At 43.2% G+C, this 20577-nt stretch overlaps 1 protein-coding gene across 5 annotated transcripts; it reads left to right on the top strand.

Annotated features, from left to right (window-relative positions):
* Nucleotides 1-4713: 4713 nt before the first annotated feature.
* LOC119812563 (arylamine N-acetyltransferase 1) lies at nt 4714-18686 on the top strand. 5 transcript variants are annotated; one of them, XM_038327308.1, is made up of 3 exons: nt 4735-4849; nt 5940-5977; nt 17058-18686. In XM_038327308.1, the coding sequence occupies exon 3, from the start codon at nt 17064-17066 to the stop codon at nt 17934-17936; it is 873 nt and encodes a 290-aa protein (XP_038183236.1). In that variant the 5' UTR covers nt 4735-4849; nt 5940-5977; nt 17058-17063; the 3' UTR covers nt 17937-18686. The 5 variants fall into 5 exon arrangements, with proteins under 5 accessions (XP_038183235.1, XP_038183236.1, XP_038183238.1 ...); XM_038327309.1 differs by lacking the exon at nt 4735-4849 and adding an exon at nt 5723-5837; XM_038327307.2 differs by lacking the exon at nt 5940-5977 and having other exon boundaries at nt 4714-4849.
* The last annotated feature ends 1891 nt before the right edge of the window (nt 18687-20577 follow it).

The following is a 20577-nucleotide window of genomic DNA, read 5'->3' as shown; positions in this document are numbered from 1 at the left end:
AGACCTCATTACAGATCGTTGTGAGCCACCATGTGGTTGCTGGTAATTGAACTCAGGACCTTTGGAAGAGCAGGCAATGCTCTTAACCGCTGAGCCATCTCTCCAGCCCCCGAGAAGACTATTTTCCCCCTCTCAGCATTCCTTTCCTGCCTGTGTTTCAAAGTTCCTGTAGGTCTTTGTGCAGGGTTTAGACTTTCTGGGCTTTCCCTTTCCTCTTCTTGCCATGTCTGTTGATGCTGTCCTTGTTCAGATCTTGGTTAGGCAGTTATGTTGGTGTGATTTCCTGGGTGAAGCTTCTGACATTCCTACCATACAATCTCACAGCGAACTCCCCGATCCTCTGGCTCTTAAAACCTTTTGACCCCTTCTTCCATATGTTCCCTGAGTCATAGATGCGGGAGTGTTTTGTAGATATATTCACTGGGACCGGGCTCAAGGTAGCATTGCTGTTGGTTGTAGATTTCTGCAATGGTCTCTGTCTACCGCATTGAGAAGCTTCCATGATGAGGGGTAAATTCTTCAATTAAAATTGTTTTATGTTGTGTGTGGGGGGGTGCAGTGTTAGTGTGGATCAGAAGAGGTGCCAACCAGTGCACTTCAGTGCTGAACTGCATCTCCAGTGCCACATTTGGAATTTTTGAAGCCCTGCTTTACATCTCTCTACATTACCTATCTCTTAAGGTATTATTATACTCATTTTAGTGGTTTTGTTTTTAATCTTCATATACATTTACATATGTTTATAGCACACTGTGGTTAAAATATTAAAACATTCAAATCTGTATGTTCTTTCTGAGGAATGTAGGCCTCTGACAACTTTTTCTTATTCATTATTCTCTCTTATTTCAGTTTGAAGAATTTTACCAATTTTTTCTAAGATCCTTTGGTAGTTTCAAGTCTCATAGCTATTATGTGTCTGGAGTGCATTTATCTTCTTCATTCTGAAAGCAAAGCTTTAGTTGATAACTGTGTTTTTGCTTCAGAGTTTATTCTCCTCAGTTCTCTGACCTGCCAGGAAGACTTCTGTTGACAGCCGTACACAGAGAACTGAGACATATTTACGTGTATTTCTTCATTCCGTCTAAGATACTTCGCTTTAGCTATTTTTTTGAGTTTTATTATACTGTATATTGGAGTGAATTTAGTGTTTTGAATCACCTTTTTCCTCTTCTATAGTCATGAGCCTGTATTCAGGTTTTGCATAATTCTGCCTGGCCTTGGGACTCACCCTGGAAGGAAATTCTTCAGGATCTCATGCAAGGAGACACCTCCCTTTCCCCTAGGTAGACAGCAACTTTCTATATGTGCTGAGTCACTGGGGGCAAAGAAAGAATGGGATGGGCATGCTTATAATTACTACCATTGTGATGATGGGCCACTCCCAGAGCACACAGCCTGCTGAGGTTAGTGCAACAAAGGAGCAGGACCAAGGTGCACATTATCATGGGCTGCCAACTTGGGCTGCACACTCATGGACAGTTAAAGCTACAGTCAGCCACAATGATGCCATTTGAAATAGTATTATGATTGACAAAGACTTTGACTTGCCCCTGGACCAGCATGAGTCTGAAGAATTTGTTTCTGAGCTCTGTCCTGGGGGTGACTATTCAGACCTGTCCAGTGTTAGGCTTTAACTCATGAGTGAATGCTAAGTCACACCCTGTGCCTTTTTTTTTTCCCGCACTAATCCTCACTAGGAAGAATTTTATTTTTGATGTGATGCCAAGGGAAGGGACAATAGACTAAGTCTCTTGGCTATCCAGGGTGACAGTCATTCAGCTACATCATATCTGAGTTCCCTTGACCTGTATTCTTTCTTCTGACAAGGTTTCTATCCGTGAAACTGGGGATCACATATAACTCTACTTGGTTTTAGAATTCTCTGTTTTATATTTGCTGTCTGTCTTGGAGTAGATTTGATAGAGTTCAATTTTGTACCTGAATATGTTTTATCATTTCTATTTTTTTTTAAAGTTGTTAGCGCTATTTCTTTGGATACTATTCCTACCTCTTTGCACTCACAAGGATCTCTTGAACTCCAATTATCTGATTATTTGCTCTTGTAATCCCAGCCTCAAGTTCCTGGGAGCTTTCTTTACTCTCAGTTTACCTTCCTTCCTTCCTTCCTTCCTTCCTTCCTTCCTTCCTTCCTTCCTTCCTTCCTTCCCTCCCTCCCTCCTTCCCTCCCTCCCTCCTTTCTTTTCTCCCTCTCTCACCTTCTCTTCCTCCTTTCTTTCTTTCTCTCTTTCTTTCTTTCTCTTTCTTTCTTTCTTTCTTTCTTTCTTTCTTTCTTTCTTTCTTTCTTCTTCCTTCCTCTGGTTCATTGTAAATAACCTACCTTTGAGATCACTGATTCTTTGGAAATTTTATTGATGGTTTCTAGCAAATATTTTGTTTATTGTACTTTTCAGCTATAGTATTTTTGTTTGATTTTTAAAAACAATTTTTCTCATCATTAGTTTATCTGATTAGTTAATGAGTTATTTCTCTGTGTTTTCCTGAAATTCTTTGAGTGTCACTAAAAGCAACTACTTTGCATTATCTAACCAAGACAGCACACATAATCATTGATTTTGTGGTTGGTTTCTGGTACCTTATTTTGTCTGGTAAGTGATGTCATAATTCCTTGAAAATTCTTAATGTTTCTTGACATATGTGACACCTCAGGCCTAGAAGAATCCCCAGACTTGCGTAATAAAGATTTGGCCCTTTATCCTGTGTTGTTAGCAAGAGATGATTAAGTATTAAAAGTAGATTTAATAGTCTGTTGTAGTGACAGAGATGGATAACCACAGATATTTAGTACCAAGAAGTAGCACCTTGCTAGCTAAGGTTATGAGTTTCTTTCTGGCTCTACTGCAAGGCAGAAGACATGCCCCTTATACATTATTTCTGGGTAGGGACTCTAGGATATGCCCAACACTAACCTAATGCTGAATTCCAATTTGAAAGTAGTTCATTACTAACTCACCTAAGGCAGAGACCTCTTGCTTCAAGTGCTATTGATTGCTTACAGCTGAAGATGCACACCCTCAGAAAACAATTTGCAACATGCAACTTATTTTGATATTGATTTAAAGAAGCACTGGTGGAGAAGGAGACACAGAGACCAGGGCAGTATCACTAACCCTACAGAGGGTGCATTGTTGGAGGTCATCTGTTGACCTTGAGGCAAAAATCACTCTGAACAACAGCAAAAGAAGGTGCTGTGCAAGTCTTAGAATGTCCCCAAGTGAACAGAAAAATAATGCCGATGTGCATCCTATAGCTCATTTCATTCTCGGGTGTGGTTCTGCACCAGGAGCGTGCGTGTACATGCGCGTGTGTGTGTGTGTCTGCGTGCGCACGCACTACACCTAACCAGGCAAGAGAGTTCCAGGTTATTCACCAGGAAAGATAAGAATGCCCAGGACATTTGATGCCAGGAACATCAACACAACACTTATCCACTGCTGGTGGAAACAGAAACAAGTGCCACCACCACAGAAATGAGTATGCAGGGTCCTCAAAAGGCTAAAGAGAGTGATGTCACATGACCAGCTTTACCAGGTTTGAGCATATCCATAAAGAACTCTATATCTTACCACAGAGATATTTGCACATATTATTTATTAATTCTGTATTCACAATAGCAAGGAAATAGAATTAGGCTGGATGTCCATCAACAGAGGCACAGATAATGAAATGTGGCATATATACACAATGGAATTATACAAAGAAAATAGAATTATGAATCATTTGCAGAGAAATAAGTACAAATAGAAAGTATTGCATTAAGTGAGGTAATTCAGTCTCAGAAAGAGAAAAATTCCAAGCTCTCTTTCATAGGCAGATCCTAACTTTTAACGACTATATGTATTTAAATTAGGAGATGTAACGGTGGGTATAGATTATGAAATTATATAGGAGACTATGAGAAGGGGACAAGATGTTGAGAAGGGAGGAAAGGAGGGGAGAGATGCTCTGGTATCTGAAGATGGAAAGGAAGCTACTGAGTGTGGGAGGCACAAGGAAGGAGAGGAAGAGGGGAAAGAAGAGTGAAGAGAAGCAATAAAAGCAAATTTTGTTTAAGAAATGCCCTAGTTAAACTAATTTTCAGTATGCTAATATAAATTATCTATAAATACAGTGTAGGTATAGATTGCATTTACACCTTATAGAGATATAATATGTATATTGCATATTTAGGATACATAAATTTATATATTTAAAACAGACCATTCCATCTATGTTATATAAGAAGCATCAAGAATTGTAGACTAATGCCTTTACTATAATTTGAAAACACAAACGGAGCGAAGTAGCACTGACGTCACACCCATAGATATATGTCTGACATTGCCTGGTGCCTTTGGGTAGAGATGTAAATGGGAGTGAGTTTGGGAAGAAAAGATGAAAACTGGAAAAATAAGACTATCGTAGCTGGTAGTGGGAATAAAATACATCAGCGTCTCCTGCCTCTCTAGGTCCTGGATCTGTTTTGCCGGGACCCTCCCTATGCACTGACCTTCCATCAGAATAGTCTGATCTCAGGCTCGCAGCTGGCCGGAACAATGTGAAGGGCCAAGAGCCCTCACAATCTGAGGCAAGCCATGCACACTCTCAGAATAGGAAACCCAGGAGGCCGTGAACTACAGTTCCCAGAGAGCCTTGGGGGCAGGGCAGCTGGACAGCCAATGAGCCCTCCCTCTCTAGGCGTGGACAGACGCCACTGCTTCCTAGTGACAGGCCCGGTGTACCCCGTGAGCTGAGCTGCCCGCTGCCTGACCACCTGCAGAGCACTTTAGAAGTCTGGCATCACGTGTTTCATAGGAAAACCAGGAGGCCGAAGTCTACCCAGGCCCGAAAGGCAAGTTCTAAAGTTGTTGTAATTATTCACAGAGCATGGGTGGTACTCATATGGGTCGAGACCCCTTTGGGTCGCGTATCGGATATTTGCATGACGACTCATAATAGTAGCAAAATTACAGTTATGAAGTAGCATCGAAAATAATTTTACTGTTGGGGGTCACCACAGCATGAGGAACTTAGAGAGTTGGAGCATTACGAAGGGTGAGCACCGCTTGTACGAGGGATGCTTGGCTCAAATCATCTGGGTGACAGTCACCATCAGGATACATTCTATCAGTGAAAATTTAAGTAACTCTTTTAGATTGTCTAAAACTCTTATTTCCTAACAGTAAAATGAGGGTGCTTGCTTAAAAGGTTGATAGTCAGGGGTAAGTAGGTATCTTCACAGAGAGCTGTTACAATTGTATTTCCCTCAGGGGAACCAGTCCTCTGTCCCCAACAGGGAAAGTCCCAAAGGGCGCAGTTAAAGGTGCAGGGAGTGACTCAGTCTGCTGTAGCTCAGGAAAACTCTTCCAGTGGCCCAAATGTCCAGCCTCGTTAGGTTGTGCATCTGTGTTGTCCAGCGGAGTTCTAGCATGCTGGAAAGAACAGGGGAAAGGGCCTCCAGAAGCCATCAAGGACAAACTATCAACTTCATTTTCAGTCAGACTATGAAGCCAGCCCTGAACAGAGTCCAGAATTCTATAGTGGCAAGGAGTCTTCCACAGCACAGAGCCCCAAAAAGAAGGGGCCCGTGCCCTCTGCTCTGAACTGCTTCTGCCTCATGGGTCAGGTGACTACCAGAACAAGCCTTCTGGGTCTCTCCTGAGCTGCTGTTTTTTTTTCTAAGTTCCTCCCCACTCCACCCCCTATCAGTCCAAAGAACGACTCCACCCTGAATTCTGCCCGATCTCCGGTGCCTTCAGAGCTTGGGTTCCACCGCTTGATTGCTTAATGTCTGTGCCCGTCCTGGAGGCAGGGAGGCCGTCAGTTCTGAGTGGTTTCATGTGAGTTGGGCTGTATGCTTTCTAAGTATTTTGTGATTGCTTTGGGCAAGGAGTGTACTCGCCAGCTTCTTAACAGCTCCATCCCTCCCTGTTTCATTATAGCTAATCACTCTTTAACCTGGGCTGCAGCTTTTAATCAGGTAAGTTCTGTCCTGCGACTTTTGAGAAGCCACTGGAGTGCATGCTTCCAGTCGGAAGCCTTGGAGTCTCTGGACCATCTTCTTTAGTTAATCCAGTGTATTTCCTATGCATTTTTTGTCTTTTCTAGAACTGCCTGGGATCTAATGCTTCTGGCTTGATTTCTCCATTGCTATCGGCTCAAATGAGCTATTTCATTTGAATATTCCTACATTGATCTTTTGATAGTTCCAGTGTGACAGTACCAGACCAGATTTTTCTAGTTCTGGTCTTTTGTAGTCTTCAGGTATCATTTTTTATTTTGTTTGCTTGCTTGCTTGTTTGTTTTGATGTGGGTTTCACAGGTACCAGGTTGGCCTCGTACTCCCTGGCTCTGAACTTGTATTTCTCATCCTCTTACCTCTACTTTATGAGTGGAGGCATCACAGGCATAGACGACACCTCGTTTCTGCCATGCTGGGGATGCAACCAAGAGCTTCGTGCATTCTAGGCAAGCACACAACCAGCTGTGCTATACTGCTAGCCCATCATTTTTCTTTTATTTTCTGCAGATGGGTGTTTTTACTGCATGCATATTTGTGCACCATGTACATGCCTGGTACCTGCTAAGGCCAGAAGAGGGTATCAGATACCCTAGGACTGGAATTGGGGATGATTATGCATGGCTAAGTGGGTGCTGGGAACTGCACCTGGATCCTCTGGAGGCACAGTCAGTGTACTTTACCATTTAGCCACCTCTCCTGCCCCAATATTTTACCTCTCTGTTCCCTAAAAGACAACGAGGCTTGCCAGCAGGCACAGTGACCACCCCTTCACAACAGGCCTTTGCTGTGCTCCCTGCTATGGAGAGGAAGGACGTCAATGGGATTGTTTATAGTTACTGCTCTTCTCACTTCTGTAAGGTTTGAGATCTTTGCACACCTGTCCCCACCCCTTCACAAAGTCCTCACAGTGCAGTGTGTGAGGACAGTAGCTTCCCTCACTACGTTGGAGATGGAGTTTTCATTACTTCCCCTCCAAACACGCCTGAGGAACATTCTGGTGCCGGACAGAGAACTCCCTTCTTATGAAGTGCTCTCTGTCTTTGCTGTGGGCTCAGGCCGGTCTCTTTCCTTTTGCATTTCACGAATGCAATGGCAATGTGTTGCGGTACCACACGTTCCCAGAGTTGTGTCCTTCTTGTTTATCACAGCACAGCTTCTTCCCTTTTCTCTTCCATTCCCAACATGCCTGTGTTTCTCCTCACATACACTTTCTGCCCCACTTTCCCTTTCTCCTCCTCCGTGGTGTGAAGGGGCTTGTCTTCTCTCTTCTGCTTCTCTTCTGCTCTGGTACCAAGTTGTCTTTTATCGGCCTTCAGTGTGACTATAAAGCATCTCTTAGACATGAGATGCTATGGTCTTAAAGATGCATGTGCTAAATCTATGGTTCGAAGCCTGCTTTGCCCCTGGGAGATGGTAGAGCCTTGCAGGCAACTTCACAGTCAGTTTAGAAGTGTGGGACACACCCTTGAGCAAGATCTGAAACCTCCACCTTCCTCTTTCTCTGACTTCCTTCTTTAATAATGCTTGTTCCTCCAAACGCTGCTTTCAATGAAGTGTTGTCTCATGTCAGGCCCAAACACAGTGGGCATAAGGGACCATCGGCTCAAAACTAGGATTATAAATTAAAGCATCCTTCAGTTTTAATTGCTTACCTTAGGTATTTTGTTGCAGGAGATGAAACTGACTAAGAGCAAATGAATTTGAGGGTTGAGGATTCGCTGCCAGTACTGTTATCAGTGTGTTTCAGAGGCCTTGGGATTTGCCTCATGGGTTTCAGGGAGATAGGAGATGTCTTCTAGACAATGCCAAGAAATCACCACACAGATCTTAACATGTGACCATTGTGGTCTTAGAAGAGCCAAATACAAATGGAATGTGGGCAGTGATGTGCTCCCGGGGCTTGAGAGAGGAAGGAAGGATCTACTGGGAATTAAACTAGCCACCCATGTCACGCCATGTCAGATGATCCCCGAGACTGTGTGTCAGGGTGAGTTTGGAGCTGACAGGATTACTCACTAGATGGAAGAGATTGAAGGCAACCCAACAGGAAGTGGCAGAGATGTCATGAGTGATCGCAGCCAGACAGTGGGCCTGAGCTCAGTGAGAAGCAACTGCAAGGTGTGGAAAACTTGTAATTTGGCCATGACAGGTGCACATATATGAAGTTTTATGAATAAGAGGAACAGTCCTGGGGGGGTCTCATAAAAAGTTCACTGGGACAATAGGAAAGATACCTTGGAGGCATATATGGAAAGAGATAGATCACTAACCCTTCAATCTCAAAGTTGTAAGGATGAAAAATTGCCTCTAATATTTTCTAGGGCAGAATCTTTGATAAGAAAGAACGTCTCGGGAAGTCTTTCTGTCTTTGTGTTTCTCTGGAACCTTCTTAGATTACCTCATGATTTTTTTAAACTGCTGCCAATGAAAGCTCAGTCTCCCCATGGGTCTAATGGGCACCAGTGGCAGATCTTAGTGTCTTGCAGGAGATTCTGGTCTTTCACATCAAAACGTAAGAGTGTTGGCTAGCAAGATCACTGAGTGGGTGGCCTGGAGTGCCTGCCCCCAAGTCTAATGATCTAAGTTCCATGCCCAGAAACCATGTGGTATAAGGAAAGAACCAGTTCCCTCAGGTTGTCCTGACTTCCACAGGCTCACGTGCGCGCGCGCGCGCGCGCGCGCGCACACACACACACACACACACACACACACACACACACACACGTTTAAAAACAAAAGTAGCAGAGACACAGGCATAAAGATTTCGACTCAGATTTCCAAGGAAGTCCTGAGAGGTTGGCAGTGTGTGGAAGGGGAGGACCAGTGTAAGCAGAGCCTGGCAGACTTCCTCTTAGGTCTGCTGGAAGGAAGCTTGTCTGCACTGGGCACCCAGGAACTTAGAGAAGCTGCACTGTAAAATCCCCATGAGAGGAAGCTGCCGTCCGCAGCAGCGCTGCTGCTGAAGAAGCAGGCGTGGGCCAGAAGCTAAGATTGTGGGTGTGGGGTTCCTCAAGCCCGAGGAGCCCGCATGCTGGACATGGAGATGTGCTGGGAGGGAAAGTTAGCACTGCCTTAGGGCACTTTGTTTGAAATCGGCTCTACTCTGTAAAACTGTCTCGTTTTCCTATTCTCTGCACAATATTGTAACTTTGCAAAGAATGACTAAAATATTAATGGACAGAATCAACTATTCCAGTAAAAGGAGACCAGGAGGCAGGAAGACTGCTCTAGATGTCTTGACTAATCATATTTCTTTAGTTTTTTAAAACCTGTGGAAACATCTGGTCCTAATAACACCTGCGAATCGATGCTGCTCTAGATTTGGAAGAAGAATGTCTGACTTGCATGAAAATAATATTTGCCGGGCTGGAGAGATGGCTCAGAGGTTAAGAGCACTGCCTGCTCTTCCAAAGGTCCTGAGTTCAATTCCCAGCAACCACATGGTGGCTCACAACCATCTGTAATGAGGTCTGGTGCCCTCTTCTGGCCTGTAGGCATACACACAGACAGAATATTGTATACATAATAAATAAATAAATGTTTTTTTAAAAAAAGAAAATAATATTTGCCAAGAATATTACAGGAAAGATTATAGGTCAAGACCCAGGAGACGAGGGTCATCTGTAACCAAAGGGTTAGATCAGCTGAAGAAAAAAAATCCCCGAATAGCCAAAATGACCATCAAGTAGCTATGCATGACTATGTGGCTTTTCTGTTGAAATAACTTAGAAAATGAATCACATCAACTACTGCAGGGAAACTGGACAAGGGTGCAAACGCTGGTCACAGTACCTCAATCTGTGGTGTTTACTTAGTTTTCAAACCCTCTGGTGGGTCTTGTGGTCTTTGCATAGCATTGGTGGGGAAACCATTGTGCTCCCAGAATGTGCTCTTTCTGTCCTCTAATCAAAAGACAGCACACTGTTTAAGATTCAGGAAAGCAAATGCTTATCTAAAGGATAGCCTGTCTTAAAAACCAGATTTTCTGCCCAGGAGTCAGCTGTCGACACTTGTGATTGACGCTCACAGAGGGCTTACTCTCTGCTCTACGGGAATGTTCGTCTCCTTTGGTTTCATAGTTCCTTAGTATTGCCCTATATCCTTCCTTTGGAAAGAGAACACTAACTCCGGGTCATTGTTTATCAACATGTAACTCATTTAAGATTTCACAGTGGCTCCCAGCTCAGCAGCCTGGAGTCTCGGGAGAGAATTCTGACTTGGATACTGAGTGATACTGGACAGTTAAGCTTTAGGGGTCTTGGGCATGGAGTAGATAAATTTTGCATTTTAAGAGGAGCTGAGGGAAGAACACTGTGGTGTGAATAAGGACTGTGGGTGCATTGCTATGGTTTTATGGCAGCTCCTGCTCTGATTTGAAGGTCACAGACCTTTCAAGCCATGGAGGATACACTCTTGAGGATTATCAGAGGTTGCTCCTTTCCTGTCTCTCTCTTTGCTTCCCAGAGTGAACAAATTAAGCAACTTTGTGCACCACACGATCTTGCTATGTTGCATTTTGCCACCACAGATTCAAAGCAATAGGGCCATGGGTGAAGTCCAAACTGCTAAAGAAAGTTATCTCACCCTCTTGCTTAAGTATGCGTTCATTTGGCATGCATTCATGGTGTGCTTGCAGAGACCAGAGACTGACCTCAGATGTCTTCTTCAGCCACTATCGACCTCTGTTTTAGAGACAGGGTCTCTCACTAGACCTGGAGCTCGCTGATTAGTTAGGGTGACTGGCCAATGAACACCAGAAATCCATTTATCCCCAGGCTCTACCCCACCCTGCCCCATAAATGGGGTTACAGATCCATCCTCGGTTCTATGGATTTGCACTTGTGATGGAAGAGGGTCTCTTTCTATGTGTTGCTTTCATTGGTTAATTAATAAAGAAACTGCTTGGCCTGATAGGTCAGAACATAGTTGGGTGGAGTAGACAGAACAGAATGCTGGGAAGAAGGGAAGTGAGGCAGTCACCATGCTTCTCCGACCTGAGACGGATGTAGGCTAGAACCTTTCCTGGTAAGCCACCACCTTGTGGTGCTAAAAACAGATTATTAGAAATGGGTTAATCAAGATGTGAAAGTTAGCCAGTAAGAGGCTGAGACTAACGGGCCAGGCAGTGTTTAAAAGAATACAATTTGTGTGTTTCTATTTTGGGTGTAAAGCTAGCCAGGCAGGAGCCGGGCGGGAACGTAGCCCACAGCTCCTTCTACACACTCGGGTCCGTGCTTATGCTTCTGATGCCAGCACTTTACAGACTAAACCATCTCTTAGCCCCAAACATATTATTTTATTGGGTTATGTTTAACTTTTGGTTATTAAGATTCTGTACTGTCAAATACCTGTAAGGATGTTCTTTCTATTGTTCCATTTCTTCTTCTAATGGTTCCAATGCTTGTTTTTCTAGGTTTAAAACTTTCTTTGCATGTCTGTCTTGTCTTCCTCCCCCAATAGCAAAGTGTCTTTTCATCTGTTTGTCATTATGGTCATATATGTGTAATTCTGCTCTATGTGTACTTCTCAAGCCTGCTGAGGCTAGTGTGATATCTGACGGTTGCTAGGCTTGGACTCCTCAGTCTTGCCAGAGGAAGGGAAAGACAATCAAGTGGACAAGAGCCTTTTTTGTGGAGATTCTCTGTGTAAGTGGTTACTTTTATATTCTCTACCTCTATGAATATATTACTTTGTTTTCCTGCTCCAGTATTTCCAGAAATAATCATCTCCTGCAGGAAGGTCAGGTGCTGTGGCTGCTTGCTGGTGTTGGCGTATCCTTGCTGTCCCATGGCAACTGGGTATCTTGTTGGCCGGTAGATGACTCATGACTTCTCGACCTCACAACTTAGAGCCTGTCATGGTGCTCCCAGCTCCCGTAATAATCCTTTGGATGAATGCCCTTGTGTATATCATATGCCCACTTCACTATATTGCCCACTCCCTCTGTTCAAAATATTTAGGGATTTTTTTTTCAGAACTTGTGTTCCATATTAAACTATCATTTTGTTTTTAAGGAGAACTTTGTTGGGGCTGGAGAAATGGCTCAACAATTAATAACAGTATTCTTACAGAGACCCTGGGTTCAGTTCCCAGCACCCACATCAGGTGGCTCACAACCGGGAGATTTGGTGCCCTCTTTTTGTCTCTGTAGCTGCCTGTGGGCATGTGGGGCACATAAACTCAAGAAGGCACACACAGACACATAGAGGTAAAAAGGTAGTGTTTTTAAAAGAAAAACCATTATATATATATATATATATATATATATATATATATGTGTGTGTGTGTGTGTGTGTGTGTGTGTGTATGTATATATATATATATATATATATGAAGCTATTTTTAATTATTTCTACAGTTTTCACAAGAAGAAGAAACATCCTACCACGCCTGAGCTAAACCTGACAATCAGCCCCCATTAAGCTTACCAGGACAGGTGTGAAGAGCCTGATAACTCTCAGCAGGCTTCCCTTACTGTGTTCCTTCCACCCGCTTTTAGTCTTCTCACGTTAATGATGAAGTGGAAAGGAGGGAGTCGGCCGCTTCACAGAGATGCCGCAAGTCATCATGTGGATTCAGCCGTGTTTCCCTTATGAGTTTCTTGGCAACTAGTTTATAAGTGTTTTCAGCATTTCATTTTAAACCTCAGGTTCAATAATAGGTAATTGAAATACGCTTAGGCACAGGCTACCCAAAATATGGATTGATTACAAGATGTCACTAGTATCAAGGTCTCTAGCAAATTTCATTCTGATGGAGCTTCAATCAATACAGTTTGGTATTTTATCTTATTAATGTCATAGAAGATGTATGGGGAAAGAGGGGAGTGGGAAAGAAGGGATAGACAGGGATGGGTGATGCGAGAGATTTGAAATAACCAAAAAATAGTCCTTTTGGAATAAATCAGTTTTAATAAAAGGAGAAAGAGGGACACTTACAAAACCAAGGCTCCAGCGAAGCAGAGGTTGATGCGGCGGGGTGTGTGGGGGGGGAAGAACCACCCGGTTCTTTTATAAAGGTACCCCTCTGCCCTGGGGCAGCCGCGCCCCTGAACACAGGGATTGGGCCAGCTGCCCCAACATCTCCCCCTTTTGTCTAAATAAGGCAGATTCAGAAACCAAATATAACTATATACAATGGGAATAGATCATAAAATTACAAGAAGCAAACAATATTAGGCGAGGAACATATAACAAAAAAATTTTTACTAAACATTCTACTTCAGGAAGTCTAAATAATGTAGAAGGTAGCTACAATTATCTAATCTTCAACCCCATCAAAGATCTGAGAAGGGAAGTAATATTACTAAAGCAACCAGGAAGCACAAACGAGAAACTTCCAAAATGTGTAACAGAAGACAGAGACAATTGACTGCCTGGGCAACCACACGAAATCTTGTTAGCAATGTTGAGGCAACCAACTTTGGCTGAGGTCTGATATAACCTGACATACCATTATACAACGGCAAGGAACCTTTAGTAGAACTATCCTATCCTGTCTTGGCAAGATAAGACAATTCTGTTTTATCCACTTATGGATATTTTGTAGCTTAGTCAGTAGTGGAGGTATGGGCTTTTCTTTGCCCAAAGGCCAGTTCCGCCAAGAAGAAGACAAACTCCCAGTGGAGTGTCTTTGGTGCTCAACGTTCTCTCGTGAGTAGAGCATTGTTGCCAGGAGTAATTGTGTCTCATAAGTACAAAACTCTAGATTAGATTAAAGGCCATATTCTACAGCTCTTCAAAGAGGTCGAAGATTATGCTATCTAAACTAAATATAATCTCTATGTGTCTAAAAAAACCTGATTATCCTAAATATAAATATGACAAACATATAGTTCTCAACACTTATCTAACTGTATGACTAATAGAATAGACGACTGTGCAAATAAATGAAGACAATGATTTCCAAATGTAAACAGGGTCATTACATAAATAATATCCGAGGTAGAAATGTACATTGTAATATAGTAAACAATGTCATTACATAAATAATATCAGAGGCAGAGATGTACATTGCAATATGGTATACAATGTCAATATAACAATTGTTTCAAACAGAGATAGGATCATACTCTCATACAATGTATAATATATCAATATACAAAAATCAACACCCATATAGTTTTCAAAAAACAATAACTCACAAAAATCAATTATTCCTTCAGACCACCAGTTAATCCCCCCCCCTTTTACAAAGGGGGGAGATGTTGGGGCAGCTCAAAGAAAAGGAAAAAGAAAAACTGCCACGGACAACCCTGCTTTCCTCTGCGTTGGTGGCTACAGGGAAGCACGAAGCCGAGGGAAGGGGGGTTGCAGGTCCCTGGAGAAAGGGCGGGGGGGCCCACGTTGGAATGCCAAAATGATGCGAGAGATTTGAAATAACCAAAAATAGTCCTTTTGGAATAAATCAGTTTTAATAAAAGGAGAAAGAGGGACACTTACAAAACCAAGGCTCCAGCAAAGCAGAGGTTGATGCGGCGGGGTGGGGGGGGGTGGTGGGGTGGGGGAACCACCCGGTTCTTTTATAAAGGTACCCCTCTGCCCTGGGGCAGCCACGCCCCTGAACACAGGGATTGGGCCAGCTGCCCCAACAGATGGGGATGATGAAAGCCTTAAATATAAAGATCGCACTTATAAACAAATATATTTTCCTAGTAGAAAGCATGCTGGCTAACTACGCTTTCCCATTTGGTTCAACCTTCCTCTCTCTTCCTAACATACTTAGTGCAGATTCTGGGATAGGGGCCAGGGAGAGTTTAGGATGTTCTGACAAATACCACTTGTTCTTTCTAGGCCTGAATAATAGACTTTAGAGGTTGTCCAAATGCCAAAACGAGGGAGAGAAGGTGTGAACCTGAGAGTGTGGGAAGGGTAGCTGCATGGCAAAGGGAAATGCTATGACCACGTGACAGATAAAGGCTTCGGTGAGCACCACTGACCCAGGGACAGGCCCTGTGTACCGTGTCCTTCCCGAGGGCACTACTCTGCAAAGCGTTTCACTCAGGACCTGTGTTGTTCGCTGCTATTCAGAGTCTCATCAAAGTAAGGCTCTTGGGTAGCAGGTTCCCAACCCTTTCTGTACAGACTGATGGAAGTGGGTGAGTGAGGAGCTTGGGTAGCAGGTTCCCAACCCTTTCTGTACAGACTGATGGAAGTGGGTGAGTGAGGAGCTTGGGTAGCAGGTTCCCAACCCTTTCTGTACAGACTGATGGAAGTGGGTGAGTGAGGAGCTTGGGTAGCAGGTTCCCAACCCTTTCTGTACAGACTGATGGAAGTGGGTGAGTGAGGAGTCCGCGTCACCTGACAGCTGATAGCATTATCACTTACTTCTTCATTTCCCTTCCACGGTCTCTGTTGCTGTTGCTTTCCCCCATCATTTCAGTAGATTTTGCCCTGCTACAGAACATAAGTCTCTCACTAACATCTCACTGATGCATTTGATGCGCATGTCGTGAGTCAGACACTGGTACTTGAGTGTTATTGTTTTGAATTAGCACTACCGACTGCTAATTTTGGTTCAGAAAACTGATTTTGAGCGCATCCAGTATTGTCACGGTGTAACACTCCTCTAAGACTTCTGTCACTCATACTCTCTCATCTCATTTTCAACAGAGCTCACCGGGTCCCCACTAGCCATAAAGTCATTGATAAGAGCAAGAGCTCATCTCGGTACACTCTTCTCACGCATCTGCCACAGTCAACCTGGCTTTCTAGAACATTCACCGAAGACTCTCTATTCCTTCTGCTAGGAACCACCCTCTGCACACATATGCACAGTCTTTTTGCGTAGCACCCTTCACGTGTGAGTGAGGCTTGCTTTGTCCACATTATTTCAGAGCAAAGCTTTCCCTGTACCACTTTCTTATTTTAGTTATTCTGTGGACAGTTACCACATTGTTTTATAAAAGTAAATTTACTCAGCCTGGTGGTGGTGGTGCACTCCTTTAATCCCAGCACTCAGGATGCAGAGGCAGGCGGAACTCTGTGAGTTCGAGGCCAGCCTGGTCTACAAGAGCTAGTTCCAGGACAGGCTTGAAAACTACAGAGAAACCCTGTCTCAAAAAAAAAAAAAAACCAAAACAAAAAAAATTACTCAGTTCATTTTATGTATATTATTTTAATACCCACTAAAATGCAAAGTTTTAGAGGGCAAGGAAACAGTAGGTCAATAGTGGGCAGCTCAAGGGAGTATTCAGTAAATCATTTGTTGAATGAAGGAGTAAGTCGGTCCATCAGTGCAAATCTTTGAGTAGGTAGCTTTATGCATAACATTCTGTTAAATGGAGTGGTGGAGTGGATCACTCTGCATGGCCACTGTGTTTGTTCTCTGCTGCACAATTCTCCATTTTCATGAATGTCCTAGTCAGGCTTTTTATTGCTATGAAGAGACACCATGACCATAGCAACTCTTACAAAGAAAACGTTTCATTGAGATGGTATCTTACACTTCCAGAGGTTCAGTCCATTGTCATCATGATAGGGAGCATGGCAGCATGCAGGCAGATGTGGTGCTGGCTACATCTTGACCCAGAAGGCGGCAAGAAGTCAACTGACTGTTACACAGAAGGAAGCTAGGGAAATAGATCTCAAAGCCTGCCCCCACCGTGACGTACTTCCACCGACAAGGCCACACTTCTTGATATTGCCACTCCATGTGCGGGTAATTTTCTTTCAAACCACCACAGTGAATAACTGTTTAGAAGTTTATTTTACAGGGTGCCAGTGGCAATGTCTACCATACCACCAAGGAGACCACATCTAAGCTGTTAGTCTTTTGACTGCTCATTTAATCTGACTTTCTAACTTCAAAATCTTGAAAACACAATAAATAGCAAAGCTCTCCTTCAAGGGTCACTGGGACTATTTAATGACCTGCAGATAAAAGCCAGCCCCAGTAGAAACAATATGATCATTGAAGAGACATGTACCGGCATTGTTCATACATGCATATTAAGAGTACATTCTAGCTCCGGTTAGCTGACTCCAGGATCTCCCGGAACTGTTGTAATGTTTGTTTGGTTTCATGTTGTTTGCCCTAGGGGACCATGGACATCGCAGCATATTTTGAAAGGATTGGTTATAAGAACTCAGCTACTAAACTGGACTTGGACACTCTAACTGAAGTTCTTCAGCACCAGATGCGAACAGTTCCTTTTGAGAATCTTAACATGCATTGTGGAGAAGCCATGAATTTGGACCTAGAGACCACATTTGACCACATAGTGAGGAAGAAGCGGGGCGGGTGGTGTCTCCAGGTTAATCATCTCCTGTACTGGGCTCTGACTGAAATGGGCTTTGAAACTACAATGTTGGGAGGCTACGTTTACATAGTTCCAGTCAATAAATACAGCAGAGAAATGATTCACCTCCTAGTCCAGGTGACCATCAGTGACAGGAACTACATTGTTGATGCGGCCTTTGGAGGCTCCTGCCAGATGTGGGAGCCTCTGGAATTAGCATCAGGGAAGGATCAGCCTCAGGTGCCTGCCATCTTTCGTTTGACAGAAGAGAATGGAACCTGGTACATGGACCAAATCAGAAGAGAGCAGTGTGTCGCAAACCAAGAATTTGTTAACTCTGACCTCCTTGAGAAGAGCAAACATCGGAAAGTCTACTCTTTCACTCTGGAACCACGTACTATTGAGGACTTTGAACATGTAAATACCTACCTCCAGACGTCATCAACATCTGTATTTGTACACACTTCATTTTGTTGTTTGCAGACCCCAGAAGGTGTTTGTTGTTTAATAGGCTCTACCTTTGCAAGTAGGAAATTCAGCTATAAGGACAATGTGGATCTGGTGGAGTTTAAGAATGTAAATGAGGAAGAAATAGAAGGTGTACTCAAAGCTGCCTTTGGTGTTTCTTTGGAGAGAAAGCTTGTACCCAAAAATGGTGACCTGTCTTTTACTATTTAGGGTGAGAAGCAAAATTGGTTTTCATTACTATTTCATGTTCATCAACATTTGTAACGTATGCAGATGTATCCAAAACAGTCCTTATAAGATCATCACTGAACTTGATATTGACCAACTAATGATTTGTGTCTTTTATTTCCTACATTTTATAAAAAGAAATCCTAGCAGTCCTGTCATTTTACCATGAAAAATATAATGTTATAATTAAATAAAATTTTAATGAATATAATCACAATCCTTTTCAAGATTAATCGTACAAAAAATTCTTAATGAAGATGTGGTTATCTTGGGAGCCATATTCACTTGCAAGAGAAAACCTTGTTATTGTTGAACTCACATAAAACTTGTACTAGTAGTTCAGTATGAATAAACTGAACTGAAGCCATTAAATTCAGCGAGAATAAATCTGATGACCAAGGTTTACAAGGAGCCACCTTCACAACTTAAGATCAGAATAAAGCAAGCAAGAATGAGTCATCAGTTCAGTTCCAGGCAACTTCCTAGTCCCACGACAAAACTCAAGCCAATACGTGGGGCTCTGTGAGTGACTGCCAAGATAATGACATGGCTTGGAATTTCTCCCAAAGATAATTGTGTGGCACATGTCTGTTTTTATTTGATAGTTTTTTTTAAAGCTATGGGAACACTGATATTTGGAATTAGGTGATTTATAAAATATATGTTACTGGAAACATTGTTTATGAAGTATATTGATTACTAACTATATTAAAGTAGTGTTGGCTAAGATAATCTGAGTCAAAGGTTTCTTGGAAATACTGGGATATGATAATGGATATGCCATCTGTAGGGTGTGTATTCCTTTCATCCTTGTCTGATATCTCTACTCCATGCTCCACTTTAGCTCAAGAGAAGCAAGCAAACACACACGGCTCTTATAGTGGACCTCAGAGTTCAGTCCCTGAGCACATTCCTGAGTAGAACTGTGGATCTGATTCAAGAAATAAAACTGAGTTTGAGGCATATATATTCCGTCCCGGACCAAAAAGACACAGATGTGGGGCTAGGATTAGACTACCGGCCCAGTACACTAGCAGCCGAGAATTTGGTTTACAGCACTACCACACAAAGTTATTTTGCTCTGGGATTTGGCAATTACTTCTAAGTCTTTCCCTCTTTCTTTTCTTCACTCCCGTTAAAATTTTGTTCATATCGTGAGCTGCCTACGGCGTGCTTTATGAGAACAGACGCCAGAGACGTACAGGTATGGCTTGTGCCCCCGAATCTGAACCTTTAACTTCTCTGTACCATGCTTTCTGGCTGGATTCTCTAAGAGTGTCGTGTTGGAATCCAGCCTCTATCCAGGCCACAGCGCTTGCAGCAACCTTCACTCCATAGCGACGGGTACTGATTGACAGGTTCCTTACCCTCTGTGAGCCTGAGCTAACAGGCGGTCCCAGCGCCAGTTAACATCAATGGAAGCATTGGCTTTGGCACTACAGGTGTTACACATCCTCCTCCCCATACCCTTCCTAGACTCATGCTTGGGAATCAGAGATCCTGGCTGCAGGCTCTTGCTGAGAACTTCCCCCATCTTCTACCACATGGATTCTTGTTCTCTTCAGAGACCCCGCCATGCTGCCTGACTCTGGAGCTGAGGCCTGAACTCTCCTTGGAGCCCTACTGCTGCTCTTTGGTCTATATACCCATGATGCTAATAACTCTTCCAATAAACCCATTACTCCCTAGTAATCCAGCCCAGGCTACTCTTAAATACCCCTCTCCATGCGGATTCCACTGTCAGGGCTCTGGCTAACACGGGAGAGTCCAGTATGCTTCAGTCTTCAACTGGTCATATCATATTAAGGTTAACAGAGAAGCAGGGGCCAGGATATTACCAAATGTACAGGTTATATTGCCACAAGGATGGATTTGTTTTGTTTTGTTTTGTTTTGTCTTTGGTGAATGGCCCAAGCTGGCCTTGAACTTGTTACGTAACTCAGGACGGCCTTGAGTTTTTGATTGTCCTACCTTCTCTTCCCAAGTGCCAGGACTACAGGCAGCGGCCACAGCACAGCAATTTTTCTGTTGTTTTTGTTTTGGTTGGTTGCTTGTAGCAATATAATAGTTGGGAAGTGCTAGCGCGGGAATAAAACAAGCTGTTTGCTAACAAATGGTTGTCATCAACAAAGGAAAAAAGTCCTGCGGAAGCACACTGAGAGGCATTGCATGCCTCAGAGTGACCCGACTGAGCAGACAGAAAGTGGGGATATGGGTTCTGTAACTCACCCCTCCTCCTGAAGACCCACCCCCAGAAGCTTAAATTTAAGAATCTATCTGTTTACCCAGAATATATGAATAGTATGAGCCAAAGGGATAACACAGAGGATTGATTCTGAAGGGTCTTTAAAATACAGTGGACAGGGGAAACAGCTAAGAAGCAGCAAGCATTATCTGCCTTTATCGTTATAAATCAAAGACCGCTGAAATACAACCATACGACAGGTGTCCTGTGCTCAGCACAGGTACGGACACACGTCATACACATTCCAGAGTGCCTTTACGAGAGAAGTAGAGGAACCTGAACGTGAAAGGTGAAAGAAAAAAAAAGGAAACCATATCGACAGAAGGCTATTCCTTTTCTGGGAGTGTGAATGAGATGTGGCCATCGCTTCCTCCTCTT

This window comes from Arvicola amphibius, chromosome 4 (assembly GCF_903992535.2).
Source record: "Arvicola amphibius chromosome 4, mArvAmp1.2, whole genome shotgun sequence".
Taxonomy (NCBI): Eukaryota; Metazoa; Chordata; class Mammalia; order Rodentia; family Cricetidae; genus Arvicola; species Arvicola amphibius.
This window is presented reverse-complemented; position numbering and strand designations above follow the sequence as displayed.